The sequence below is a fragment of the Myotis daubentonii genome, chromosome 2, assembly GCF_963259705.1.
Source record: "Myotis daubentonii chromosome 2, mMyoDau2.1, whole genome shotgun sequence".
Taxonomy (NCBI): domain Eukaryota; kingdom Metazoa; phylum Chordata; class Mammalia; order Chiroptera; family Vespertilionidae; genus Myotis; species Myotis daubentonii.
In genome coordinates this window covers 3,914,510-3,938,624 of record NC_081841.1, presented here as the reverse complement: position 1 = coordinate 3,938,624, position 24,115 = coordinate 3,914,510, and the positions used below count along the sequence as shown (strand labels likewise).

The 24,115-nt window shown below is 57.7% G+C and overlaps 1 protein-coding gene across 1 annotated transcript; it reads right to left on the bottom strand.

The window, feature by feature from the left end:
- On the bottom strand, nt 1-23,840 carry A4GALT (alpha 1,4-galactosyltransferase (P blood group)). The gene is made up of 3 exons (XM_059680803.1): nt 23,812-23,840; nt 3,659-3,798; nt 1-1,816 (listed from the first exon to the last, which is right to left on the bottom strand). Exon 3 carries the CDS (start codon nt 1,769-1,771, stop codon nt 710-712), a length of 1,062 nt encoding a protein of 353 aa, XP_059536786.1. The 5' UTR covers nt 1,772-1,816; nt 3,659-3,798; nt 23,812-23,840; the 3' UTR covers nt 1-709.
- Between the last annotated feature and the right edge of the window lie 275 nt (nt 23,841-24,115).

Sequence of the window (24,115 nt, the reverse complement as noted above, 5' to 3'; positions counted from 1 at the left end):
GGCCATCACTTTTGTTATATTTATTGTTTGCCTGTGTTTATGACCAGCAGGGTGGGAGTGTTTCCTTTAAAATGCTGTGCCCGAGCCAAAAATACCCCACCCCCTGTGCCCCTGGAGTGGGCAGCTGTCCCCTTGCAACATCTGTGGAAAGAATACAGGATGGGCGGCAGGCAGGGCCTCCCCCCACATGCTCCCCGGGCCCCTGCCAGCCTCGGCCTCTCTGAAAACAAAAACACAAAACCAGGAAGGGGCAAAGCGCCGCCCGGCTTGGGCTCGGGCTCAGGTTCCGGCCGCCAGGCTGGGTTTGCACACCGCTCTCCCACACGGCCGCCTCTCCTTCCCCTCAGGCCGCCGTCCTCCCCCTTTCCCTGGACTCCTCTCAGGCTGCTCCCCTCACCGCACCTCGGCCTGTCTTCCCCGGGATGCCTGGAGGGAGATGCTGTGATGTTCACAGCGCCCACGGGTGATCCAACAGGCCTGGGGTGCCCCTCACCCCCGCCCCGCTCTCTCCAGCTGATTCTGGCCGGGGCCCTTCCCCACCACTTGTCGCCTGGACCCTGAGACAGCTCTCCGGCCGAGGGGTGTCCCACCAGCCCCACGCTGGCTTGGAGGGAGCACACCTCGGGGCTTGCGGCAACCCTTCACCCCTCATCTCGCCCCCTCCCCCCAGAAAGGGAGGCTGGGGCCCTTCTCCAGCCCGGCAGGCCCCTCACAAGTACATCTTCATGGCCTCGTGCGTCGTGGGGCAGTAGCGGGCGTGCAGCTGGGCCAGCAGCGCCCGGGACGTGGCCTCGAGGCGCGTGCCCTGGCTCTTCTTGTTCCACACGTGGACGGCGTAGGTGGCGTTGAGCAGCCGGGGCAGCTCCTCGGGGCTGATCTCCTCGAAGTACTTCTTCCAGTCCTGCCAGGGGATGGGGTAGAAGGCCTCGCAGGGCAGGGCGCGCACGCCGCGGCAGGCGTGGCTCTCGCCCAGGCTGCGGATGGAGCACCACTTCTTGAAGACCCGCGTGAGGAGCTGCGGGCCCTGGTGGCCCCAGATCCAGCCGTTGTAGTGGGCCACGAAGTCCCGCATGCACAGCGCCACGAACTCATGGCGGCGCTCGAAGGCCAGGAAGGCGCCGTTGAGGACGTAGCGGGACTGGGTGCCCAGCGTGTTGGTCAGGTTCCCCAGGTTCTTGAGGACGATGAAGTCCGTGTCCAGGTAGATGCCCCCGAACTTCCACATGAGCGCCAGCCGGGCGGCGTCGGACAGCACGGGCAGCGGGTAGGGCTCCCAGCGCCCCTGCCTGGCCGCGTGCCAGGCGGCCAGCGGCGTGCCCCGGAACAGCGCCCGCAGGTCCAGCGGCAGCACCCGCACGTTGGGGAAGCAGCGCAGCAGCGACAGGCCCAGGTGGCGCGGGAGGGAGCCGTTGCGGCCGCGCAGCCCCTTCATCAGCACCGTCACCTGCCGCTCGGGGTGCGCCCGGGCGGCCGACTCCACTGAGCACATGAACAGGAAGTTGGGGTTGGTCCGGTCGGAGGTCTCCAGGAAGAAGATGTCGCCCGGAGGTGGGGTGCCGGAGGGCCGCCGGGGGGGCTCCCGGCGGGGGCAGGGGATGTCGACCGGCAGGTTGGAGAGCTGTGCGGGGCCCCCGGGCTCCCCCGCGATGTGCCAGTAGATCATGACGGAGACCAAGCACATGAAGTTGAAGCTGATGAGGAAGAGGGTGCAGCCCCGCTGGCTCGGGGTGCCCCGGAGCAGCCCCAGCAGGCAGTCCGGGGGCCTGGGCATGGTCTCCCCGGTGCCGCCAGGAGCCTCCAGCAGGAACTGGCTGGTCTGCAAGAGATGACACCACGTTCGGGCGGGCTGCTGGCACCCCTGACCTGAGAATACGCTTTCTACACACAGCGGCCAGCGCCGAGGCCAGCGCCGGCTTCCGGAGCCCACCGGCCTGCCAGCTGCTCACTGCCCCTCTCCCTCCTCACCTGGGCGCGGTGGGCCGTGGACTGAGGGCCGGTCCCTTTCACGCTCTGTGACACACCAGTGAGCTCCCCGAGCACCGGGCCAGTGCCACCTACAACCTGTGGCCATCAGTGGCCAGGGCGGGGTCCGGCAGGCGCAGGAGCTGTCAGAAGTCATGCCTTTGCCACAGGCCTCTCTGCCTGGCCCTGCCCGGCCCCTCAGCTCCGCAAAGCAGGCCTGGAGCTGCTCCAAGAGGGCAGGCTGTCGAGTAGCCTCGGGGACTTGCGGCGGGAGCCTGGGCCTGGCAGGCCCGGCGCTGGCATGCACGCTTGCTCACGGGCAGGACGGGTGAACTGTAGGCACGTGGGGATGCTCGCCAGGTCCGAGGCCCCGGCTCAGACACGCGGGGGTCTCCTGGGCCCCTGGCTTCCCCAGCCCGGCCCTGGGCGGTGCTTTCCCCGGACACAGGTCTGGAGAGGAAGGGCCAGGGGAGTTTGCTGGCACCGCTGCCCTTGTGCCCTCCCTCTCTGGGTAGTGCCCACTGGGCCGGCTGCCAGCACATTCCTGGGTGCCCTGCAGGTGGCTGGGAGGAACGGGATAGGTTTGGACTTCATCCCCAAGGGTGGGACTGTGAATGCCGGGGAAGCAGGTGACCCCAAGTCTGTCTGAAGCAGCCGGCGAGACCTGGGGCAAGTCACTCAGCTGTCTGAGCCTCAACCTTCCCACCTGCAGGACAGGAACACTAGCACCCACTGATGGGGTGGATGCATGCATTCATTCATTCATTCACTCACATCCTACATAATAAAGATGTGATATGCAAATGGTCATCACGCCATGAAGCGTACCGACCGACCGCATGACGACTGGATCATGGATCAGCAGGAGGGTGGGGCAGCGAGCTACAAGCGGGCGGGGAGAGCTACAGGAGCGGGCAGGGCAGCAAGCTATGGGGGTGGCGGGGGGAGCTACAGGAGGGCAGGGCAGTAGGCAGAGAGCTACTGGAGGGCGGCAGTGAGCTACTGGCAAGCTACTGGCACACGGATTCGTGCGCAGGGCTACTAGTTTTCAGTAAATATTGCCTATCTACCATGCACATGCCAGGCGACTCTCTCAGCATTTAGCAGATATTCGCTCGTTAAATCCTAACACTACCCTATCGGCTGGCAAGCATCACCCCCACTTTACCGGTGAGGAAAACGAGGCACAGAGAAGTCTGATAACTCACACAGAATCCCACAGCCGGCAAGTGGCAGGACGTGGGTGTGAACCCTGGCCACCTGGCTCCAGAGGCTGCTCTCACCACTGCACCATCCTGCCTGGGAGTGAGTCAGCGCAGCCAACGCACAGCCGTGCATGGCGCTGGGGGAGACCGAGCTCACGGGCCTGGACTCTGCTCACCGGGATGGACTCTGCTCACCGTTAGCAGAACCCGCCACCATTTGCTCAGAAACAAAGCCACTCCCCTCTGGCTCTCAGCAACCTCAGGGGGCAGTTGCATCATTTCTACTATAGAGGCTTGGAAACTTGGCCTGAAAGGGGTGGAGGGGCCAGACACAGTCTGGGGACCCCAGGGGGCTGGAGACAACCCCTCCCAGGACAGTTGGGTCTTGTGGCCAGAGAGCGGTGCCAGGCGCCTAGGATGTGAGCAGTGGGCCGGCCCTCCCCCAGGGCCCAGGGCAGGGAACCGAGACAACATCAAGAGCTGGAACTGACCAGCCTGGGCGGCCCATGGCGGCGAGGCGGGGATCCGGGCAGCTGGCAGCCTCCTGTAGACACGCCCTGGCTCAGCAGTCAGCCTCCTCTGCCAAGACGAACGCGGCCCTTCCACCCGCTCTCTGTGCCGGCAAATCCATCTGCAAAAGACGAGAGAGAGTGAGGGAGGCGGCCGCGGGCTCTCCGGGGCCTGGGCTGCTATGCTCACTGACCTCGCCCTCGCTCAGCCCCCAGGGGGAAGGGGCCGGTTGGCGCAGCCCTGCCCTGGAGGGGCAGCTCAGCCTGAGGGAGAGCATTGGAAAGGAGCCGAGGATAATAAACTAGATGATGGCGGAAATGCAGCCAGAGGGAGGTGACACTGGACGAGAAGGGAGTTGGCCGGAGGGACCGCCCCAAGTGCCATCGGGCCTGCACACCTCCCCTCCCCTGAGCCCCGTGCACCGTCACACAGGAAAATGACCGTCTCCTCCACTTGCTCACGCGCCGACGCACTCACTCGGCAGCCAGAGGGACACTGAGAGCACGTGGTGGCCGGTCACTCCTCGGCTCAGGCCCTGAGACGTGGGCGGTCCACCGGGTCCCGCGTGCCCCCCGGCCCCTGACCGCATCCCCCACTTCTCTCCCCATCATCTGCTCTGCCCCAGCCACACCAGGCCTCCTTGCTCTTTCTCAACCCCTCCCCCGCCTGCTGCCGTCTCAGGGCCTTTGCAGCGGCTGTTCCTCTTGCTTGGAACGCGGTTGCCATAGCTCGTTCCCTCACCACCCTCTCACCCTCACTCAGAAGGCACCTTTCCTAAAATTCCAACCCCCCCATCACTTCGTGGCCTCCTGGTGCAGTCTGTTCTCCCGGGACTTATGCGAACACAGTGTGCATTTCTGCACTTGCTTGTGTTAGCTATTTATTTGGAACATAACCCCATGGGGTCAGTGAATACTGTGTGTACGTGAGGAGTGAGTGGACGGAGCAATCAGTGAGTGAGTGGATCAATGGGTGATCAGTGAGTGGATTAACCAGTGAGTCAGTCACCGAGTTAGCCAATCAGTGAGTGAGCAAATGAACCAGTGAGCATGTGAGTGAGGAGACCAGGGGTCAGGGGTCGGGTGAGCTGCCTGGGATCCCCCCACCGGCTCCTGAACGGCAGAGCCCTGATATAAACCAAGAGCCGCGTGCTCCCGCCCCGGTTTCCCCCGCAGGGAGAGGCTCGTCTGGTCCCGAGGTCTCTTAACCCAGCGGGAGCCATACCGAGGAGTGGGCGCACAGACAGAGGGATGGAGCGAGGCCCTGGCTGCTTGGGGGCCCGGGGCCCTGGGGGGTGGGGTTCTGCCACAGGGTGCGGCAAGTACCGGGCTTTTAGGGGAGGCGGGCTGTGCCCCTGGAGCCAGGCCTGCCGTAGCCGAGGGTGCCAGAGGCAGGCAGCACCGTATTTGGTGCCGGAGCCCGGGGCCCAGGAATAGAAACCGCTCATGGGCCAAGTTGGCCGCAGCCCAATCCCCGTGTGACCTCAGGCCCCAAGCACGCTCCTGGCCCCCTGGATGGGCCTGGCAGCTGAGGCCCAAGTCCTGGCCCTCATCAAACAGCCTGGCACATCCCGCCCCCTCCTGCCTCCCGCCTCCCACCTCCCCTTCAGCCCCGCCCAGGGAGGTATTGCAGTTAGCAGTTCGCTGTGGGGCACCCCTGTGGCTCCCGTCGTCATCGTCACCCCACCCCATCTTTCTCGGCAGGAAGTGGGAGTGAGAAGGGACGGCTGGTGGAGACGGCCTGGCCACACCCCCCTGGCCTCCCACCTCGGGGGCATCGGCATCAGCGTCCAGGTGTAAGTGGCTGGGAAAGGCTCCCTACCTGGCACCTGGCACCTGGCACCTGGCACGGCCCACACCCAGCTCGGCCCCGCAGTGGGCGCGCCCCCTCCGGCCCTCCCTGGGCTCCGTGTCCCGGCAGCGCTGGCTGACCAGGCCCCACGCAGAAGGGAGGGTCAGACCCGGGCCAACACGAACCCGCGCGCTGCCAGGCTGGGCGCTGAACGCCAGGGATCCCGATGCTCAGATGGGGACGGAGCCCGGGGAAGGGAAGGGAAGGGAAGGGGCTCAGCCAAGGCCCCCAGCAGCGGAGGCCGCACCTCCTGACCCGCACCCTCGGGGGCTTCCGAGAGGCGGCAGGAGGCAGACAGCTCGGACCTCTCAACCAGAAAACCGTGCCAGCGCAGGGACAGACCCTGGTCGGCTCCGGGGACAGCTTCCTGGGTGGAGTCTGGGGCTCAGCTCAGGCGCCTGTTTTCTCATCGCAGGGCCCACGCCTGAGGTCAAGGTGTGGGCAGGCCCTGCTGTCTCTCACCTCGCGGGGGCGGGGAGAGCGGTGCCCGCCACTTGCGGTGTCTGGGGGCCCTCGGCTCCTGAGCTCATAGCCTGGTCCCTCCCGCCTCCGCCTGTCCCCAGGCGGCCTCGCCGCGTCCCCCGTCTCCCTCCTGTCTCTGTCGCTGGGCGCATGGCCCACCTGGGCGACCCGGCTCAGTCCTCATCTTTAAGGCACCAGCTGCAAAGACCCCTCCCCCCAACAGGTGGCATCCGGGTGCCGGGGTTAGGACAGGACAGGAGGCCACGGGCCGCCCCCTGTGCCCCTCTGTGCCCTCCGGCGCCTCCGGGCCGCCTGTGACGAAGGAAGCGGGGGCCTGGCTGGCGTGGCTCAGCGGTTGGGCACCGACCTGTGAGCCAGGAGGTCAGGGCTCGATTCCCATCAGGGCACATGTTTCTCTCTCCCTCTCCCTCTCCCTTCCTCTCTGAAACCAATAAAGATATATTTTTAAAAAGAAAAAGAAGAAGGAAGCTTTGTTCTCAATCACAGCCGAGGACGGGGAGCGGCGTTCCCAGGTCACGCCAGAGGCCCACAAGGAGGCGTGAGCGGAGCCCGGGTCTGACCCGGGGTCTGAGGTTTGCGGTCTCACCCGCTGTGCGTGGACGTCTGGGGGGGGAGGGGGGGTCTCGGCTTCAAGGGTCCCCTCTGCAGAGCGCTCCCTCTGTGCCCCTCACTCTCGGTCACATTGCCAGAGCTCCTGCCAGGGCCCAGTCACAGGCCTGTCCCTGTGGGAGAGCCACCTGCAGGGCCTGGGGGGGCGGGGGTGTGGGGTGGGGGGACACACAGGACCTGCCGGAGAAGAGCCGGTCCCACGGGAGCCCTGGCGCCCGCACGGCTTCAGGTGTCGGTTTCCCACCCTGACCCACTGGACACGGCTGTTCCCAGGATGGGGGCCTGAACTGGGTGGGCCTCCCTCCAGCCAAGGGCAGTTGCCCCCAGGGGACAAGTGCCCCCCAGGAAGGTGCTGGCTGGCCCTGCCAGGGAGACAAACGCCTCACCCCCCACCGGCAGGAGTGCCCGGCACGGCTGCGGCCAGGATCACGGGGGCAGGGGGGACAGTGGCGTTCACTGGGTTCAGTACCATATATTTTTATTGATTTCAGAGAGGAAGGGAGAGGGAGAGAGAGACAGAAGCCTCAACGCGAGAGAGACAGATCGACCGGTTGCCTCCCACACGCACCGGAACCAGGGCCAGGGACTGAGCCCACAACCAAGGTATGTGCCCTCGACGGAAACCAAACCTGGGGCCCTTCAGTCCTGGGGCCAATGCTCTACCCACTGAGCTACACCGGCCAGGGCAGCCTGCCCCCTGAACCGTGGGGCTCTGAGGGGCCAAAGGGGAGTGGATCCAGAGGCCCATCTTTTATTTTTTTTATTTTTTTTTAAAGGGCCACCTTTTATTTTATTTTATTGATTTTTCACAGAGAGGAAGGGAGAGAGATAGAGAGTTAGAAACATCGATGAGAGAGAAACATCGATCAGCTGCCTCCTGCACATCTCCTACTGGGGATATGCCCGCAACCCAGGTACATGCCCTTGACCGGAATCGAACCCGGGACCTTTCAGTCCACAGGCCGACGCTCTATCCACTGAGCCAAACCGGTTTCGGCAAAAGGGCCACCTTTTAAAGGAACAATTCATTCCCATAAAAACAGAGGAAGAGCCTTTCAGCAGAGAAACCTCTCTCCCAGTTTCCACCAAGACTTCCTGTTGACAGCTGCTCCAGGGAAATTCAAGCAATTCAAATACAGAAGAAAAAATTGTTAAGGAATAAATGCAGCATCCATGCAGAGACGCCATATTGGCACATGACAAATAAAAATCTAACCCATAATCACAACAGGAATTTAAAAAAAACCTTGAAGGAAGACCAAAGGGCAGAACTACAAGAACTGGAGAAGAAATGGAGAGGCCACGTGAGGCATGAGGACGACGGTGAGAACTGACAGGTCTCAGGAAGGAACCGGGAGGAAAGGACAAGTGCATTTCAGAAGTGAAGACCAAACTGCAAGAAATACAAGGGAGAGCGCACTCCGTGCGAAGTAGAGCAAGAAACCGTAGAGATTAACGTAGGAAAACTGAACGAAAACCGAGCGGAAATAGTCACGGAGATCAAAGAATTCGATAAGAAAAACAGATCGGAGAGGCCACGATGGCGTAACTGGAGTTTCCAGAGAAGAAAACTCTTTAAAAAATATTTTTATTGATTTCAGAGAGGAAGGGAGAGGGAGAGGGAGAGGGAGAGGGAGAGGGAGGTAGAAACATCAATGATGTTGCCCTGACCGGTGTGGCTCAGTGGATAGCATCGGCCTGCGGACTGAAAGGTCCCAGGTTGGATTCCGGTCAAGGGCATGTACCTGGGTTGCGGGCACATCCCCAGTAGCGGGTGTGCAGGAGGCAGCTGATCGATGTTTCTCTCTCATCGATGTTTCTGACTCTCTATCCCTCTCCTTTCCTTTCCGTCAAAAATCAATTAAAAAAAAAAAAAAGAAACATCAGTGATGAGAGAGAACCATTGATCGGCTGCCTCCTGCACACCCCACACTGGGGATCAAGACCACAACCTGGGCATGTGCCCCGACTGGGAATCAAACCCTGATCTCCCGGTTCATAGGTCAATGCTCAAGCACTGGGCCACGCCGGCCCGGCATAAGGAAGAAAACTCAACTGAACAGAAGAAATATTTAAAACTGTAACGCAGGAAAGCTTTCCTGACACGCGGAAGTCTGATTTCATGAGGTGAAATGGGACACTATGACCAGTGGGTGTGGCTCAGTGGCTGAGCATCGACCTATGAACCAGGAGGTCACGGTGTGATTTCCGGTCGGGGCACATGCTGGCATGTGGGCCCCGTCCCCAGTGGGGGGCGTGCAGGAGGCAGTCGGTCAATGATTCTCTCTCACCATTGATGTTCCTATCTGTCTCCCATCTCCCTTCCTTTCTCTCTAAAAGTCAATGAAAACATATTTAAAAAACAGTATTGCTCACAGAAGAGAAGCAATAGATAGTGTCGAAAGAAAAAACTAGGAATATTATATACACATAAATGTAATTGTAACCACTAGAACCAATAAACAAGCTTTCCTGAATATCAGAAGGGCTGTAGTGTTTTTTAAAGTGAAGAAAACAGACCGCACTGGAAAGAAGAATACAACCTTCTCACGTGCACGAAGACATATGTATGTACACACACACACACACACACACACACACACACACACACACACACGCGCGCGCGCACAAGATGCCAGGAAGAAGACCGAAGACATCTGCCATATCAATAAGTAACTCACTGATCTTTAAGAAAGTTTTTTTAGTTAAGATCCCAAGCAAAACCCAACTTGATCCTGCATTCAAGAGACAACCACCAAACCAAGCGCTTTAGAATGGTTAAAAGGAAAAGAATGAGCAAAGGCATGAAGACAAATACAAACAAAAACAGAGTGGCCCTGGCTGGGCGGCTCGTTTGGTTAGCGCGTCGTCCCAATACCCCAAGGTTGTGGGTTCGATCCCAGGTCAGGGCACAAACAAGCATCAAGCCAGGAATGCACAAGTAAGTGGAGCAACAACACTTGATGCGTCTCTCTTTCTTCCTCTTTCTCAAAATCAATTTTAAAACATTTTTTAAAACATCTACGGCCGTAATCTTAATGCCAGACAATGAGAATTCAAGCCAAACATCACCAAGGGAGCCGAAGAAGGGCCATTGGTACAACTGACAAGGCACCAAACAACACGGCAGCCATGTTCAAGAAGATGTGGCGGGGTTCTAGGACAGACAGACAAAACACGCTCCTAAGAGATTTCAATTCGCCTCTCAGCCCAAGGAACGGAAAGTAGATCAAACATAAATACGAGTTCAAAAGGCCTCAATAAAACAATCAGTCAAGTACAACCACATATCAAACTCTCTATGCTAATAATAGATAATGCACTTTTTAGGAACCGATAGGACATTCATGAAAACCGAAAAACTCAAGAACATCCAAAAGTACAAAAAAGACAGATTATTTTATGACCACAAGGTCATAAATGACTGGAAATTAATTTAAAAGTCCAGAAACTGGGGGGAAAACAACAACCTCTCTTGAACAATTCTTAAATCAAAAGGGAAATACAAACTGAATTTGCAGGATTTCCGTAAAATAATGACAATCAAAACATCATGGCTCTTATTCTACGGGACACAGCTGCAGCAGTCAGGTAAGTGTTTATGGTTCCCAATACAGGCAATAATTACAACAGAACAGATAAAAATATTAGAAAAAGAATCATAAAATGAACAGAAAGAATGAGGGAAGAATTAGTGACGATTAAAGCAGAAACAAATTTGAAAAACAGATAAGCCTCCTAAGAAATATGGGAAAAAGCTGGCTCTTTGGGACAAAGTTCAATAAAATATATAAACCACCATTAAACCTAATTAAAAAAACAAGAGATGAGGAGGAAAGCCACTTGGGAAAGCAGCCAAAGAGGGAGAGGAAAACACTGTAATCAGAATAGTACTTTGCAAATAAAAATTAAAACCTGAAAAAAAAAATAATTTCTAGACAAATATAATAAATGAGGACTGTTCCTGGAAGAGATAGATCATCCAGACAGACCAACTTGAACATAAGAAATAGAATCATAAAAGAGCATTAAAACCAAAAGCACCAGCCCTGACTGGTGTGGCTAAGTTGGTTGGGCACCCTTCCATGCACCTAGAGGCCACTGGTTCTATTCCTGGTCAGGGCACATGCCCGGGTTGCAGTCTCAATCCTCAGTAGGGGGCGTGCAGGAGGCAGCTGTATCCATCTATCTTTCTCTCTCTCTCTCTCTCTTTCTCCCTCCACCCCGTCTTTCCCTCTCTAAAATCAATAAAAACATATTAAAAAAACAAAAGCACCAAAGCAAGATATTTTTAGAGAAAATTTCTAGCAAACTCTTAAAGGACAGAAACCCAATGTTTTTTTTTTACAGTGTTCCGCAGCAAAATACGAGAGGAAACTTCAAAAAAACGTTTGAAGTATAACAGATATGAAAACCCGAAAAAGATTTCATAAGGTACCCTATTGCCCAATATCACTTATATTACTGTAATAATCCTAAATAAAGCACATTGAATAAAATTCAGCAGCATGTTAAAATAATAAAATATCAAAACTGCCCTGGCTGTTTGGCTCAGTGGATAGAGCGTCAGCCTGCGGAATGAAGGGTCCCGGGTTTGATTCCGGTCAAGGGCACATGCCGGGGTTGGGGGCTCGATCCCTAGTAGGGAGCACACAGGAGGCAGCCAATCAATGATTCTCTCTCATCATTGATGCTTCTCTCCTTCCCTTCTTCTCTGAAATCAATAAAAATACATTAAAAAAAAAAAGAATGCGGAAACGTGGTAACACACACACACACACACACACACACACACACACACAAATATAAACAAGCAGAAACAGAAGTTGTAATGAAAGAGAAGACCCCACTGATGACAACCATCACTACAGTACTCAGGGTTCAACTTCACAAAAGATGTTCAAAATCTGCGAGCAAACATGGAAAGTCCCCGAAAGGCACAAAATAAACTCGCACGAGTGGAAAGGCAAACCACGGTTCTGGGGTGGGTGACTCAGCGTCAGAACGATGCCGCGTTTCTCTAAGCCGCCGTATAAACTGTACGCGATCGAGAGTTCATGCAGAAAAGTGAGCAAGCGAGAACGTGCAGGAAAAGTCTGAGAAGGAGGCACAAGCGAGGAAGGACCGGCCTCCTAGATTGAGAACCGTCCGGTACAGCTTCAGTGATTCACACAACGGCGTCATCCGAACCGCCAAATGGGCGGTGGAACCAAAGAAATCACAGCCGTCACGCGGCACTAGCCCGGCCAGCCAGGCAGCGTCTCCCATCAGTACGGCAGACGGAGCTTTCCATGCAGACGTTGGCAACTGGAGTAGCTTCTAGAGCGGGGGGTGGGCAAACTTTCTGACTCGAGGGCCACAAGGGGTTCTTAAACTGGACCGGAGGGCCGGAACAAAAGCATGGATGGAGTGTTTGTGTGAACTAATATAAATTCAAAGTAAACATCATTACATAAAAGGGTACGGTCTTTTTTTTTTTAGTTTTATTCATTTCAAACGGGCCGGATCCGGCCTGCGGGCCATAGTTTGCCCACGGCTGGGATAGTCCCTACCACCCACTGTTCTAGAGCAAGCACGTCAAACTCGCGGCCAGCCCAGCCAATATAGCGGTATGTAAGAAACGTTTTAATAAAAATTTCATAACTTAATTTTTACAGTATCCTGTTGTATATAATTATTAATAACGAACTACAACATTCGCTAATGACTGATTAATCGTGTCGCTTCATTTCCCTTACACGCCTTACGCGCAGGCGCACCATTTCTCTCCACTAATACCAGCAGCGGATATTTTAGCAGCCGACGGCCACGTCATTAGTCTTGGACTGACCTTGGTGTGCGCCACAGGAAACACTTCGCTTTCAGAGAACAAGAAAAATAGGTTTATTGGCGTGACGCGTATTCATTTGTGCAGCTCTTCAGTGTCTGGTAAGCTCATGTTCAAGAAAAAATGTTAATTTGTATTAAAACGTTCTATTATTTTATGGTAATGATGACTCACTTATTTCAGCCCTTTGTATTCAGCATGTCTCTATCGAAATAAACCTATGTTTCTATGAAAAGTGAAGGTTTTGTGTGCGTGTGTGGCCCACATACACTTAAACCTCGTTTATTTGGCCCGTGTTAGCCTTTGAGTGTGTTATGCCTGTTCTAGAGGGAACAAGAACCAGGTGAGTTCCGCGGAGGGAAGGCGGGGGAGGGTGGGTGGAAGGTAGTCAACCAAAGACCTTGTGTGTGTATAAACATAACCCACGGGCCCAGACATCGGGGGGTGAAGGCCTGGGGCGGGGGGGGCTAGAGGGGGTCCGTGGGGAAAAAAGGGGGACATATGTAGTACTTTCGGCAATGAAGATTAAAAAAAAAAATTAAAACCTCCACTCATATTCCCCCCCACAAAAAAGCACAAGCCAAGTTCATACCTCAGAACACGCCCCAGGATAAAATCCCAATAAAACCCATAGAACTTCAGAACAAAAGACGGGTGAATTCCTTTATAACCTTAGAGTTGGCAAAGATTTCTGAATTATGTATGAAATCCAGGAGCCATGAAAGAAAACATGAATAAACTTGACTCCTTGAAAAAACAAACTTCTCCTCGTCCTGCCCCCCAAGATACCAGCACGGAAGTAAACCCCCCCCCCCCCCACGCAAAACATGACCCTCACACCTGCAAGCAGGACCGAGGATCTTTCTGTGAGCAGGAGACGGGCACACGGACACGCAGGCAGCATCGCTCACCTGCGGGCTGGGCAGAAGGCCAGCAGAACCTTGGGATGTTCTCCCCGCAGGGAGGGAGCCGGGCCCCACACCCGGCTGGTGGGCAGCTCGGCACCGGCACCGCTCCGGCGGCGAGGGCGCGGGAACCCCGCCGATCAAAGTCACCCGCAGTCGCCCTTCATCACGCAATCCTGCTCCGTGACCTGAGCTGACAGAGGAGTGATGTTTGTACAGGTCACAGATTTGTTTGCAATTGCCAACGATTAGAAACTACCTCCAGGTCTTTCCTGAGGGGACTGACTAAACACACTGGGACACACTGATCGCCCGGGACACAGTGTCAGCCGGCAGGGCCCAAGGCTGCTCTCTGTCCCACGTGGCCGGCACAGACCCAGCACACGCACACGCACACGCACATGCACACACACTCATTTTGTCCATTCTCACCTGAGGATGTTTTCCTATTGATTTTTAGAGAAAGTGGGAGGGAGAGGGAGAGGGAGGGAGAGAGAAACATCAATGTGAGAGAGACACATCGATGGGTTGCCTCCTGCTCATGCCCTGACCAGGGCCGGGGATTGAGCCTGCCAGTGAGGTTCGTGCCCTTGACCAGAATCGAACCCGGGACCCTTCAGTTCATGGGCCGATGCTCGATCCACTGAGCCAGACCTAGAGCTCACATACATATTTTCTAAATGAATAAGGACATGACCCCGAAACTGCCCCCAAAGCCAGGATCCACTGTGGCCACTGACCTGGGGGAGGCCTTTGGGAACCTGGGTCACAGCTGTGTCACTGGCTTGTCCTGCCTCACGGTCTGACCTTGGACTCTTCCTATGAAAGCACCTGCGGACTCACCGGCCCCAAGAGAGAAAGGTGACCTTCCCGCCTTCCCAGGCTGCACAGGCAGTGACAGGAGGCCAGACAGCACCCAGGTCTGCCCACCAGGTCTCAGACCCTCCGCCCTCCCCCGAGGCCATCCCCTCCCCTGCTCACTCCAGCTCTTCCCCGGAGGCTGGACTGCCGGTCCGCTGCCTGGGGTGGGCTTCTCGGGGTCAGCAGGACATCACCCTCCCTGAGCTTCAGGGGGCAGTAGGTCACGGTGAGCCCGGACTCCCACTGCTTGCTCTGGGCATGTGCAAACACACACACACACACACACGCACACACGCACACAGGGACCTCCTGGCGTGCCAGGGTGGCCAGTGGGGCCGGGCTTCCCGGACCGGTCACTTGCTGTGCCCAGATCACAGAGGCGCTCTAGCAGGGAGAACTCCAGATCAGATAAAATCGTGTTTGGCCAATGAAACGCCACGGCAGAGGCACCTGGACATTCTGGCCTGAACCAGGAGTCCCCAGTGCACTCCCCTGGGGAGCAAGTTCCCAGGCTGCCTCACCTTCTCCTGTTTTCCTGTAAGTATTAAAGCAAAAAGCAATGGGCAGCGAAAGAGAGGGCCACCCCACCTCCCACCCCAAACACATGCACAGCACTGCCAATAGGGGGGGCTCATTATATATATATTTTTTAAATTGTTTTCAGAGAGGAAGGGAGAGGGAGATAGAAACATTAATAATGAGAACCACTGGTCGGCGGCCTCCTGCACGCCCCCTACTGGGGATTGAGCCTGTAACCTGGGCGCGTGCCCTGACCAGAATCAAACCAGTGATCTCCTGGTTCATAGGTAGATGCTCAACCCCTGAGCCACACTGGCCAGGCTTTTTTTTTTTTTTTTAATTTTTTTAATTTAAAAAAACAATTTCTTGTTTCGGTGCTGACTGCTCTATAAATGGGAAGTGAGTGTGTCCACGTGGCCGCCTCCTTTGCAAAGGAGGCTGTGCTTACTGTGAACAGTCTTGCTCACTGGGTCTTGCAAGCTGAGCGAGGGGCCTGGCTTCTGTCTGTCCACACTTGCTCTGCGACCTCGGAGTCTGACCCCTCCCCCCCAATTCTGAGCCTCAAGTTCTTCCTCGGTGACATGAAGAGCTTGGAAAGGACAGTGCCTACGGACTCCTCTAGGAAGACTTTCCGGATCTGGTCTCCGGCCCCGGCTCTGTCCATCCCGCCAGAGCCCGTCACCACTGGCATCTTTGGACAGGGTACCTCAGGGCCACCTGCCCCGGGGGCCAGGCGAACAGCACAGACAGATGACGAGGCCAGGGGGACGGTCACGCACGGATACGAGCATCCTTGCTCGACCTGATATAAAACATCATCTTGGGCGGGTGGGGCGGGGCAAGAGATCAACCAAAGGACTTGTATGCATGCATATAAGCATAACCAATGGACACAAGACACTGGGGGGTAGGGGAGGCCGGGGGACGGTCAAGGGGGGAAAAAAGGGAGACATATGTAATACTCTTTGTAATACTTTAAGCAATAAAACAAAATCAAAAAACAAACAAACAAAAAAACCCACAACACATCATCTTGGAAAGAGATTGCTCAAGCCCTTGGCATCACTCCCAGCACCTCGATCATTCACGCAGCAAATGCTTGACCACCTACTATGTGCCAGGCCCCTCACCAAGTGAACAAATGGAAATACACACAGCAGTGAACAAATCGGACAGGGTCATTGGCTTCGTTCACGGAGCTGACATTGTAGTGGGAGAATAAGAACAAGTGAAGAAATATCTCCGGTGGTGAGACATGCTACAGAGAAAAAGGCAGCAGGGAAACTGGGCTGGGAGGACTGTGGGCGGGGGTGAGGGGGGCTTTATACAGAACGGTTAGGGATAGTCTCTCTGAGAAGCTGACATTTGTGCAAACCTTGGGGGTGCCTGGGGGGAAGTGTCCAGGGAGGGAAACGGTCAGTGCAAAGGCCCTGGGGCCATGTGCCCAGGTGTTGATGGACCATCAGGGTGAGCAAGGCAGGGAAGGGCGATACCAGGAGAGGAGGGCAGAGAGAGAACAGGGCAGCCGGCCTTGGGGGCCCTGGGGCCACTGGAAGGACTTGCCTCTCTGATTGGGAGGAGGTGCCGCTGGGAGACCCTGCGGCGGAAAGGCTATAGTGTGATTTAGATCTTAGAGATCTTTCCTGCCTGGCTGCCATTTGAGACTCGACCACAGAGGACATGTGGCAACAAGAAAGCAGTCACGAGGCCACTGTGATAAACCAGGAGAGCGAGGCGCAGGGAGGGGGGGAGGGGAAGGACCTCTCATCACACAGACACCTCCCCACACCTCTCCCTCTCCGCCAGCCCACAGCTTCCTGACCAGCCACGCTGACCTCTGCTTTGCTGCTCAAACCACCAGGCTCTGGGAATTCCAGGTTTTTGCAATAAGCTCCTCCCTCTTCCCAAAATACCTCTCCCCCGCCCCCCCCCCCCCCCAGGACCATCAAACCACAGTCCAGAGGAAGTGCTTGCCATCGGCCAAGAACAAAGCAGGCGCCCCGGCCCCCCACCCCGCTAGCACTGCAGCCCCATTTTCCAAATGAGAAGACAAAGGTGCCGAGGAAGGGCACCGTCTCAAGGCCGCGTAGCTAATCTGTGAGAGGCAGGGTTGTCTGCTCCCAAGTCTTAGACCCTCCTTCTCCAGGAGTCTCTCCTGACCTGTGTGAGCAGAGCAGCCACCTCCAGGAAGCCACCTGGATTGCAGCACATGCCTGGACTGGGCACATGCCTGGGTTGCAGGCTCGATCCCCAGTAGGGGGGTGTGCAGGAGGCAGCCCATCGATGATTCTCTCTCATCACTGATGTTTCTATCTTTCTCTCCCTTCCCTTCCTCTCTGAGATCAATAAAAATATATATATTTTTAAAATGAGTGGGTGAGTGAGCAGCACGACCCCTAAACCCTGAGCCTCACCCACAGCCTAGACCAGGGGCAGACCCTCGAAGCCGCTGGGTGGGTCCTGAGGGAATGACCAGGGTGAACCTGGCCTTGGAGTGAACTGGCAGCAGAGGAAAGCGGCCGCTGAGCCCGATGCTGCCCGCCCAGCCAAAGACTAAATGACGCTGAACCGGGGAGGGCCTGGCACACGGCGGGCACCCCATGCCCGAGCGAGGGGGGGTAAAGGAAAACCGTCCTGACACTCTCAGCGCCTCTGACAATGACGGCAAAACCGTGAAAGGAAAACCAGCTCTGCTCCCGGCTCAGAGCCACCAGCTTCTAGGAATTCTCCGCGTCTGCAACGAGCAGTGTCCCCTTCTCCGCGTCCCTCCCTCCACCCAGCTGCCTCCCAACCATAATAGGTAAGAAGAGCTGCCATTTGCCAAGAAGCCACTAAAATGCGATGATGGTTTTCCTCCTGGCTGTGAGGATAATGGGCGGCTTTCGCTCTGTCTTCAGACCTTCAAGTCTTGTCTGTATTTGCACAACGTGAACACCCCAACTTTTAGCACAGCCGGTGGGGCTGCCTGTGCCCGGTCTTAAGAGAGAGGTGCGTGCGAGTGTGGGGTGGGGGGTCCAGGCACCGCCCTGCGTGACACCTCCTGCTTCGCTCTTTATCTTGAAGGCACTTGGAGCCACGGAGACTGGAGGGAGGGCATGTGACAGCCCGTCTTCCTGTGGCCTTTGTTGTAGTCTCTCTGGCTCTTTCTCGATGCCTGACACGGAGCCGCGCTCACCCAGAGCCCACACAGGTGACCCACAAAAGGCGACCAGGTACACGTGCCTTCTACACCTTGTTTATGTTTCATTTAACAAGATGCTGGCGCCCTGGCCGGTTTGGCTCAGTGGATAGAGCGTCGGCCTATGGACTGAAAGGTCCCGGGTTCCATTCCGGTCAAGGGCACGTACCTCAGTTGCAGGCTCCTTCCCGGCCCGGGCCCTGGTTGGGGCTGGTGCAGGAGGCAACCAATCCATGTGTTTCTCTCCCATCGATGTTTCTCTCTGGCTCTCCCTTCCGCTCTCTCAAAATCAGTGGAAACGTATCAGGTTGGGATTAACAAGAACAACAAAACATCCACGTTCTCTCCAGTCTCGGGTGCCCATCCTCTCACTCCGGGAGGAGGCAGGTGGCCAAGTTAACACACATGGAATCTCCCGGCAGGTGAGGAGCTACGTGATCCAACAACACTGTGTTCCTAAGGGCTTATGGCACCGCCACTGGTCAACGTGGTTTTCATGCAAAAACGTGCTTAATTGTCCCAACTGTCCCGAGGAAACCGAGGCACCACTGGGATTCGAACCCGCTTTGCAGGTAAGAGGAGTCTGCCTGTGACCCAGCCCAGTTCACCTGGGACCGCCCTGGGGCCGGAGGCCCAAGTCTCGCTGTGACCAAGAAGGGCGTGTGAAAGAAAGGGGCCACATGCTGACCTGACAAGCTCAGGAGAGGCCTGCATGGCAGTTTTGCAGACCTAAAGTAACCACACAGGATGGTCTGAAATTAAACCTTAACTAAAAAGCAGTTATGGTGGGCAGTTACGTCCTAAGCCGATATCTTCACTGATAAGGTCAACCTTTACCGTAACTGAGCCTATCTGTCTTTTTGCATCTATGATAACATGTCCCTGGGATGTCTGGGTAACTTGTGACTTCCCTTTTTCTGGGGCCCCTGGGGCACAACCAGGTGTGCTGCGTCCCAGGACAGATACCACAGACTCCTTCATCATCATGTTAATTGTTCCTGCACCCACCTAAGTATGTGTCCATCATTTTACTTTTTATCCTATCACAGAGGTTTCCCCACTTCACTTAATCCCACCTCCTTAAATCTGTCACCAATGAATTTCATGTTTAAATACGGATTGTAACCCTGCCATTCTCCGGAGCACTATCTCGATTCCTTGAGGTTCTGCTTCCCGGCATATGTCAACGGTTTGGCTCAAATAAACTCACAAAAATTCTTTACAGGTTTCAATGGGTTTTTACGTTAACAGGCGCTTGACTCCAAGCCTCAGCTTTCTCATCTATAGAATGGGAATGACAGCTCAGGGTGGCTGAGAGGGTGAAATGAGATCAGGTAGCGAAGTGCCCGGCGCTGAGCTGGGGGCTCAGTTGGTGGAAGCCTGCCCTCAGCTCAAGGGGTTGCCTTGGAGACCGTGGGAGGGAGCAAATGAAGCCAGGAGACACCCAGAGGTGGGGGGCCTCTCCCCGCTGTGTCTACATCCAGGCCAGTGGCTCCTGCTGTTTCTAATCCAGCCAGTTCCCACCATGGGAGCCTGTCCATGGGCTCTGTGTTCGCCAGCTCAGACGTCGCCCAGGTGTGACATGCAGAGGCTGTGTGGCTTCCGGAGCTCCCGGTGGGCGAGAGTGGGCACCGAGAGGGTGTGTGGGCGCCCGCCTGGAAAGGACGGGGGCTGTGCTAGGCCTGGGGTCCACTCGGCTTCTGCTGGAAGCCCCTGGACCCACGGGGGTCTGTCCAGAAAGAAGACAAAGGCAGAAGGAGAGGAAGGGACAGGCTCACCCAGTTGCGGACAGAGGAAGGCCGGTGCTCGTCCTGACAGCCACGAGGCACCGGGGCCAGAGGAAGGGTTCTCAAGGGCACCCAGCCCTGCCAGGCACCACCTGACTGGCCCTGAACACGGCGCTCCCCTCCCCCCCCGGAAGTCTGTCAAAGGGGTGATAACTCCTGCTCTTCCCAGGGGAGCAGGGAGGGCCCGAGGGGAGCGGGCCAGCAAACGCACAGGGAACTGGGACTCAGGCCCAGAACCCCCTCTCTTGACGCTTCCAGCCCCTGCCTCCCCGGCTCAGGTCCCTCCGGACCAGGGCCAGCCCCTCCCCCTCCCCGCATCCCCTGGGACCTCGGTAGGTCGGTGTACCCGCCCTGCTTCTCCGCCGACCCCTCTTCTGGCTCTTTCCCACCAGCTCATAAATGTCTCCTTTATCACAAAGCGCACACACAGATCGAGCAGAACAAGCAAGAAAACATGTTCTTTAAACACACGGGCAGCAGCACAGATCAGCGCCGAACCAGAACCTGGGAGAAGCTGTCGGCCAGAGAGACAAGAGACAAGGAGCTCACGGATGAGCCCAAACAAGGGACTCGCAAACACCCAGAGACCGCGGTCCTGCATAGCCTCGACGCAGGGATTCCGTTCCTAGGAAGTAACGGGACGCACACCGCGGTCCCGCCAGAGAGCCAGCTGCTCTAGGGGCGGCCCTCCTGGAGGCTCCTATGCCCGGGACGGGCGGACGGACGGACGGACAGACGGAACGCCGGGACAGCCAGCGGCATATGCATTTACGCATGCATTCAGGGCAAGCACCACATATAAACACTCCACGTGTCCTGAGACCCATTAACTGGACATAACGTAACAATATGTAAGTGTTGAAAACATAAAAAACAATGTTGAGAGCGGGGAGGAGTTTGAAACATTTATAGAGCCAAGATATTCCAATATGCCTGGCACAAGGGGCAAATCGTAACAATCATCATCCACTATCTCCAAGTGACGCAACTATGGAGGTTGCCCTCCTACTTCTGTTACTTCATTCCTTCAAGCACATTTGGCAGCACCTCCGATGGGCTGGGCTGGGCGCCGGCAGTGCATTCCAGAGAGCACAGGGGGCAGAGCTGGGTGGACAGGTCGCAAGCATAGCCCTCCACCCCACCCGCAGGAGACAGAACCCCGAGGGGCAGCCGCTGGTGGGGGGGGGGGGCGGGAGGGGAAGAGCTGTTTCCACATTTCAAGCTTCCTTTTTAATTTTTAATTTTTTTAATATATTTTATTTATTTCTTACAGAGAGGAAGGGAGAGGGATAGAGAGAGTCAGAAACATCGACGAGAGAGAAACATCGATCAGCTGCCTCCTGCACACTCCCCACTAGGGATGTGCCCGCAGCCAAGGTACATGCCCTTGACCGGAATCAAACCTGGGACCCTTGAGTCCGCAGGCCGACACTCTAGCCACTGAGTCAAACCGGCCAGGGCTCAAGCTTCCTTTTTTTTAAAAAAAATATATTTTTATTGATTTCAGAAAGGAAGGGAGAGGGGGAGAGAGAGAGAGAAACATCAATGCTGAGAGAGAATCATGGATCGGCTGCCTCCTGCACGCCCCCTACTGGGGATCGAGCTCGCAACCCTGGGCATGTGCCCTTGACCGGAATCGAACCCGGGACCTTCCAGTCTGCAGGTCAACACTCTATCCACTGAGCCAACTGGCTAGGGCAGTGGTCGGCAAACTCATTAGCCAACAGAGCCAAATATCAACAGCACAACGACTGAAATTTCTTTTGCGAGCCAAATTTTTTAAACTTAAACTATATAGGTACGTACATTGTTATTACCTTAATTAGGGGACTCCTAAGGCTCAGGAAGAGCCACACTCAAGGGGCCAAAGAGCCAGTGTGTGGCTCTCGAGCAGCAGTTTGCGGACCACGGGGCTAGAGCCATGCTTTCCTTTCTCGTCTGCCCCTTCTCTCAGTCCCAGACAGCCACCTCCTCTCACCCCATCCTGGTCCCAACACAGACCTTGGGGGGGGTGGGTGGTGGTGGCTTACCTCCTCTGAGGCCTGGGTGTCTGGAGCTGAGCTGCTGGGCAGGGCTGATGTGCTGGTTGTGGGTCACCACTTCCTGATGTTGCCAGTAACATGAGACTCTCCAGACACTGCCACAGTGGGGTCCAGACCCTGCCACAGTGGGGTCGGGTCCCTCACACACACTTCCGCACAACCCCGCTCACCCAGGTAGCTAGCAGGCTTCGATGGGTACGAGGAAACAAAACACGCTTTTAAGAAGTTTCATCTGGGCCCTGGCTGGTTTGGCTCAGTGGATAGAGCGTCGCCGGACCGTGGAATGAAGGGTCCTGGGTTTGATTCTGGTCAAGAGCAAAGGTCCGGGTTGGGGGCTCGATCCCCAGTGGGGGGCGTGCAGGAGGCGGCCCATCAGTGGTTCTCTCTCATCATGGATGTTTCTGTCTCTCCCTCTCCCTTCTTCTCTGAAACCCATAAAAATATATTTTTTAAAAAAAGAAAGAAGTTTCATTTGGGAGTTTGTCCTCTGACCCTGAGATGTCCCGCAGACAGGCAGGGACAGGCGCCCAGGCCCGAGAGGAAAAGAACCACAGAGAGGGTTCCAGCTGGACTCCCCCTTTCTTTCCCTTTGTGTTGGGGCCTGATCGGGGCTCCCTCTTGGGGGATCTCCGCAGTGGGAACCGGAGTGCCGGGGTGAGCAGGGGGGTGCAGTCCCGGCCAGCCCGGGCCCTGCTTCGTGGCCGGGGCAGGGTGGTCCCCCTTCTTTGGGAGGTGACTAAAGGGAAGCCCTGGGGCACCCGGAGGAGAGAACAGGAAGGCCAGGCCCGGTTGGGTCGGTTGGGTGGGGTCCCACCAGGTGCTCCAGGGCGTTTAGTGAGTGAGGATAAGTGTCTTTGGTGACTCTGCGGGCCTGCACAGAGGACCGATTGATCAGTATCTGGGGGAGATGAGTGTCCCGAGAGCGGCAGGGAGGTGGCTTTTAACCCTCTCGGAGCCAGAGGCTCAGCGGAGTCTGGCAAGGCGGTGGGAACTGCCACCCCAGGGATCAGATGGGGAAACTGAGGCCAGGGCACTGCCCAGCCAGTGAAGAGGGGGGGACTCCCAGACCGAGACCGGACCTCGCCGCGCACATCCCAGCTCCCAGGTCCCTCTGGAGGCTTCGAGGGAGAGGAGCCGCAGGAAGGAAGGGTCCCCGAGGATCCGGGTCCGAGAGGCAGCGCGGAGGCCTGACTTCCCGACTTCCCAGCTCCTACCCCGGCCGGCCCCCCACCTGGAGAGCCCTGCCGTCCCGGCTCCGTGCGCCCGAAGCCGAAGCATCTCCCGCCCCAGCAGCCTCGGGCCGGCGGCCCCCCACCCCCACCCCCCGCCGCACTTAGGGGACCTGGGGGCGAGCACCGCGGGGCCAGGCCTCCCGCGACCTCCTGCGCCCCAGACGCCGCGGCGCGGCTCACCCAGGTCGGCGCGCTGGGCGGGCGGGGCCCGCGCTGGGACCCCGGCCCCTCGCCCCCGGCCCGTCACTCCCCGGTCCCTCTCTCCCCGCCCCCCTCGTCCCTCTCCCCCCGCGGCCCCCGGCCCCTCTCCCCCCGCGGCCCCCGTCCCTCTCCCCCCGCGGCCCCCGTCCCTCTCCCCCCGCGGCCCCCGGACCCTCTCCCCCCGCGGCCCCCGGACCCTCTCCCCCCGCGGCCCCCGGACCCTCTCCCCCCCGCGGCCCCCGGACCCTCTCCCCCCGCGGCCCCCGGACCCTCTCCCCCCGCGGCCCCCGGCCCCTCTCCCCCCGCGGCCCCCGGCCCCTCTCCCCCCGCGGCCCCCGGACCCTCTCCCCCCCCCCGCGGCCCCCGGACCCTCTCCCCCCGCGGCCCCCGGACCCTCTCCCCCCGCGGCCCCCGGACCCTCTCCCCCCCGCGGCCCCCGGACCCTCTCCCCCCGCGGCCCCCGGACCCTCTCCCCCCGCGGCCCCCGGCCGTGTGGCGCTACCCGAGGGCTCGGGCGGGGCGCGCTCCGCAGAAGGGCTGGGGCTCCCGGTGCAGCCGCGCGCCGCGCTCAACTTCGGGGCGCAGTGGGTGGAGGCGGCAGCGGCAGAGGGGCCGCCGCGCCCATCGGTGCGCACTCACAGGTCCCCGAGCAGGTGGCCGGGCAGCGGCCGAGCCCTCCCGTCCCTCCCGTCCCTCCCCACCTGGGCCGGGCGCACCCCGGCCGGCGTCCGGACCCCCGGCCGCGCACCCTCCGCGCGGCCCCCGTACCTCCGGCTCCCGCGGCGGCCAAGGCTGCCCCGAGCCCTGCCGGCCCGAGCGCCGCCCCTCCGGCCCGGGGCGTGGTCAGCGCCGCCCCGCCCGCCCGCCAGTCGTCCCCGCTGGTTCCCGGCGCCCCGGCGCGCGCGGGGCTGGACCGGCACCGGCCGCGGCCCCCGGGCCAGAA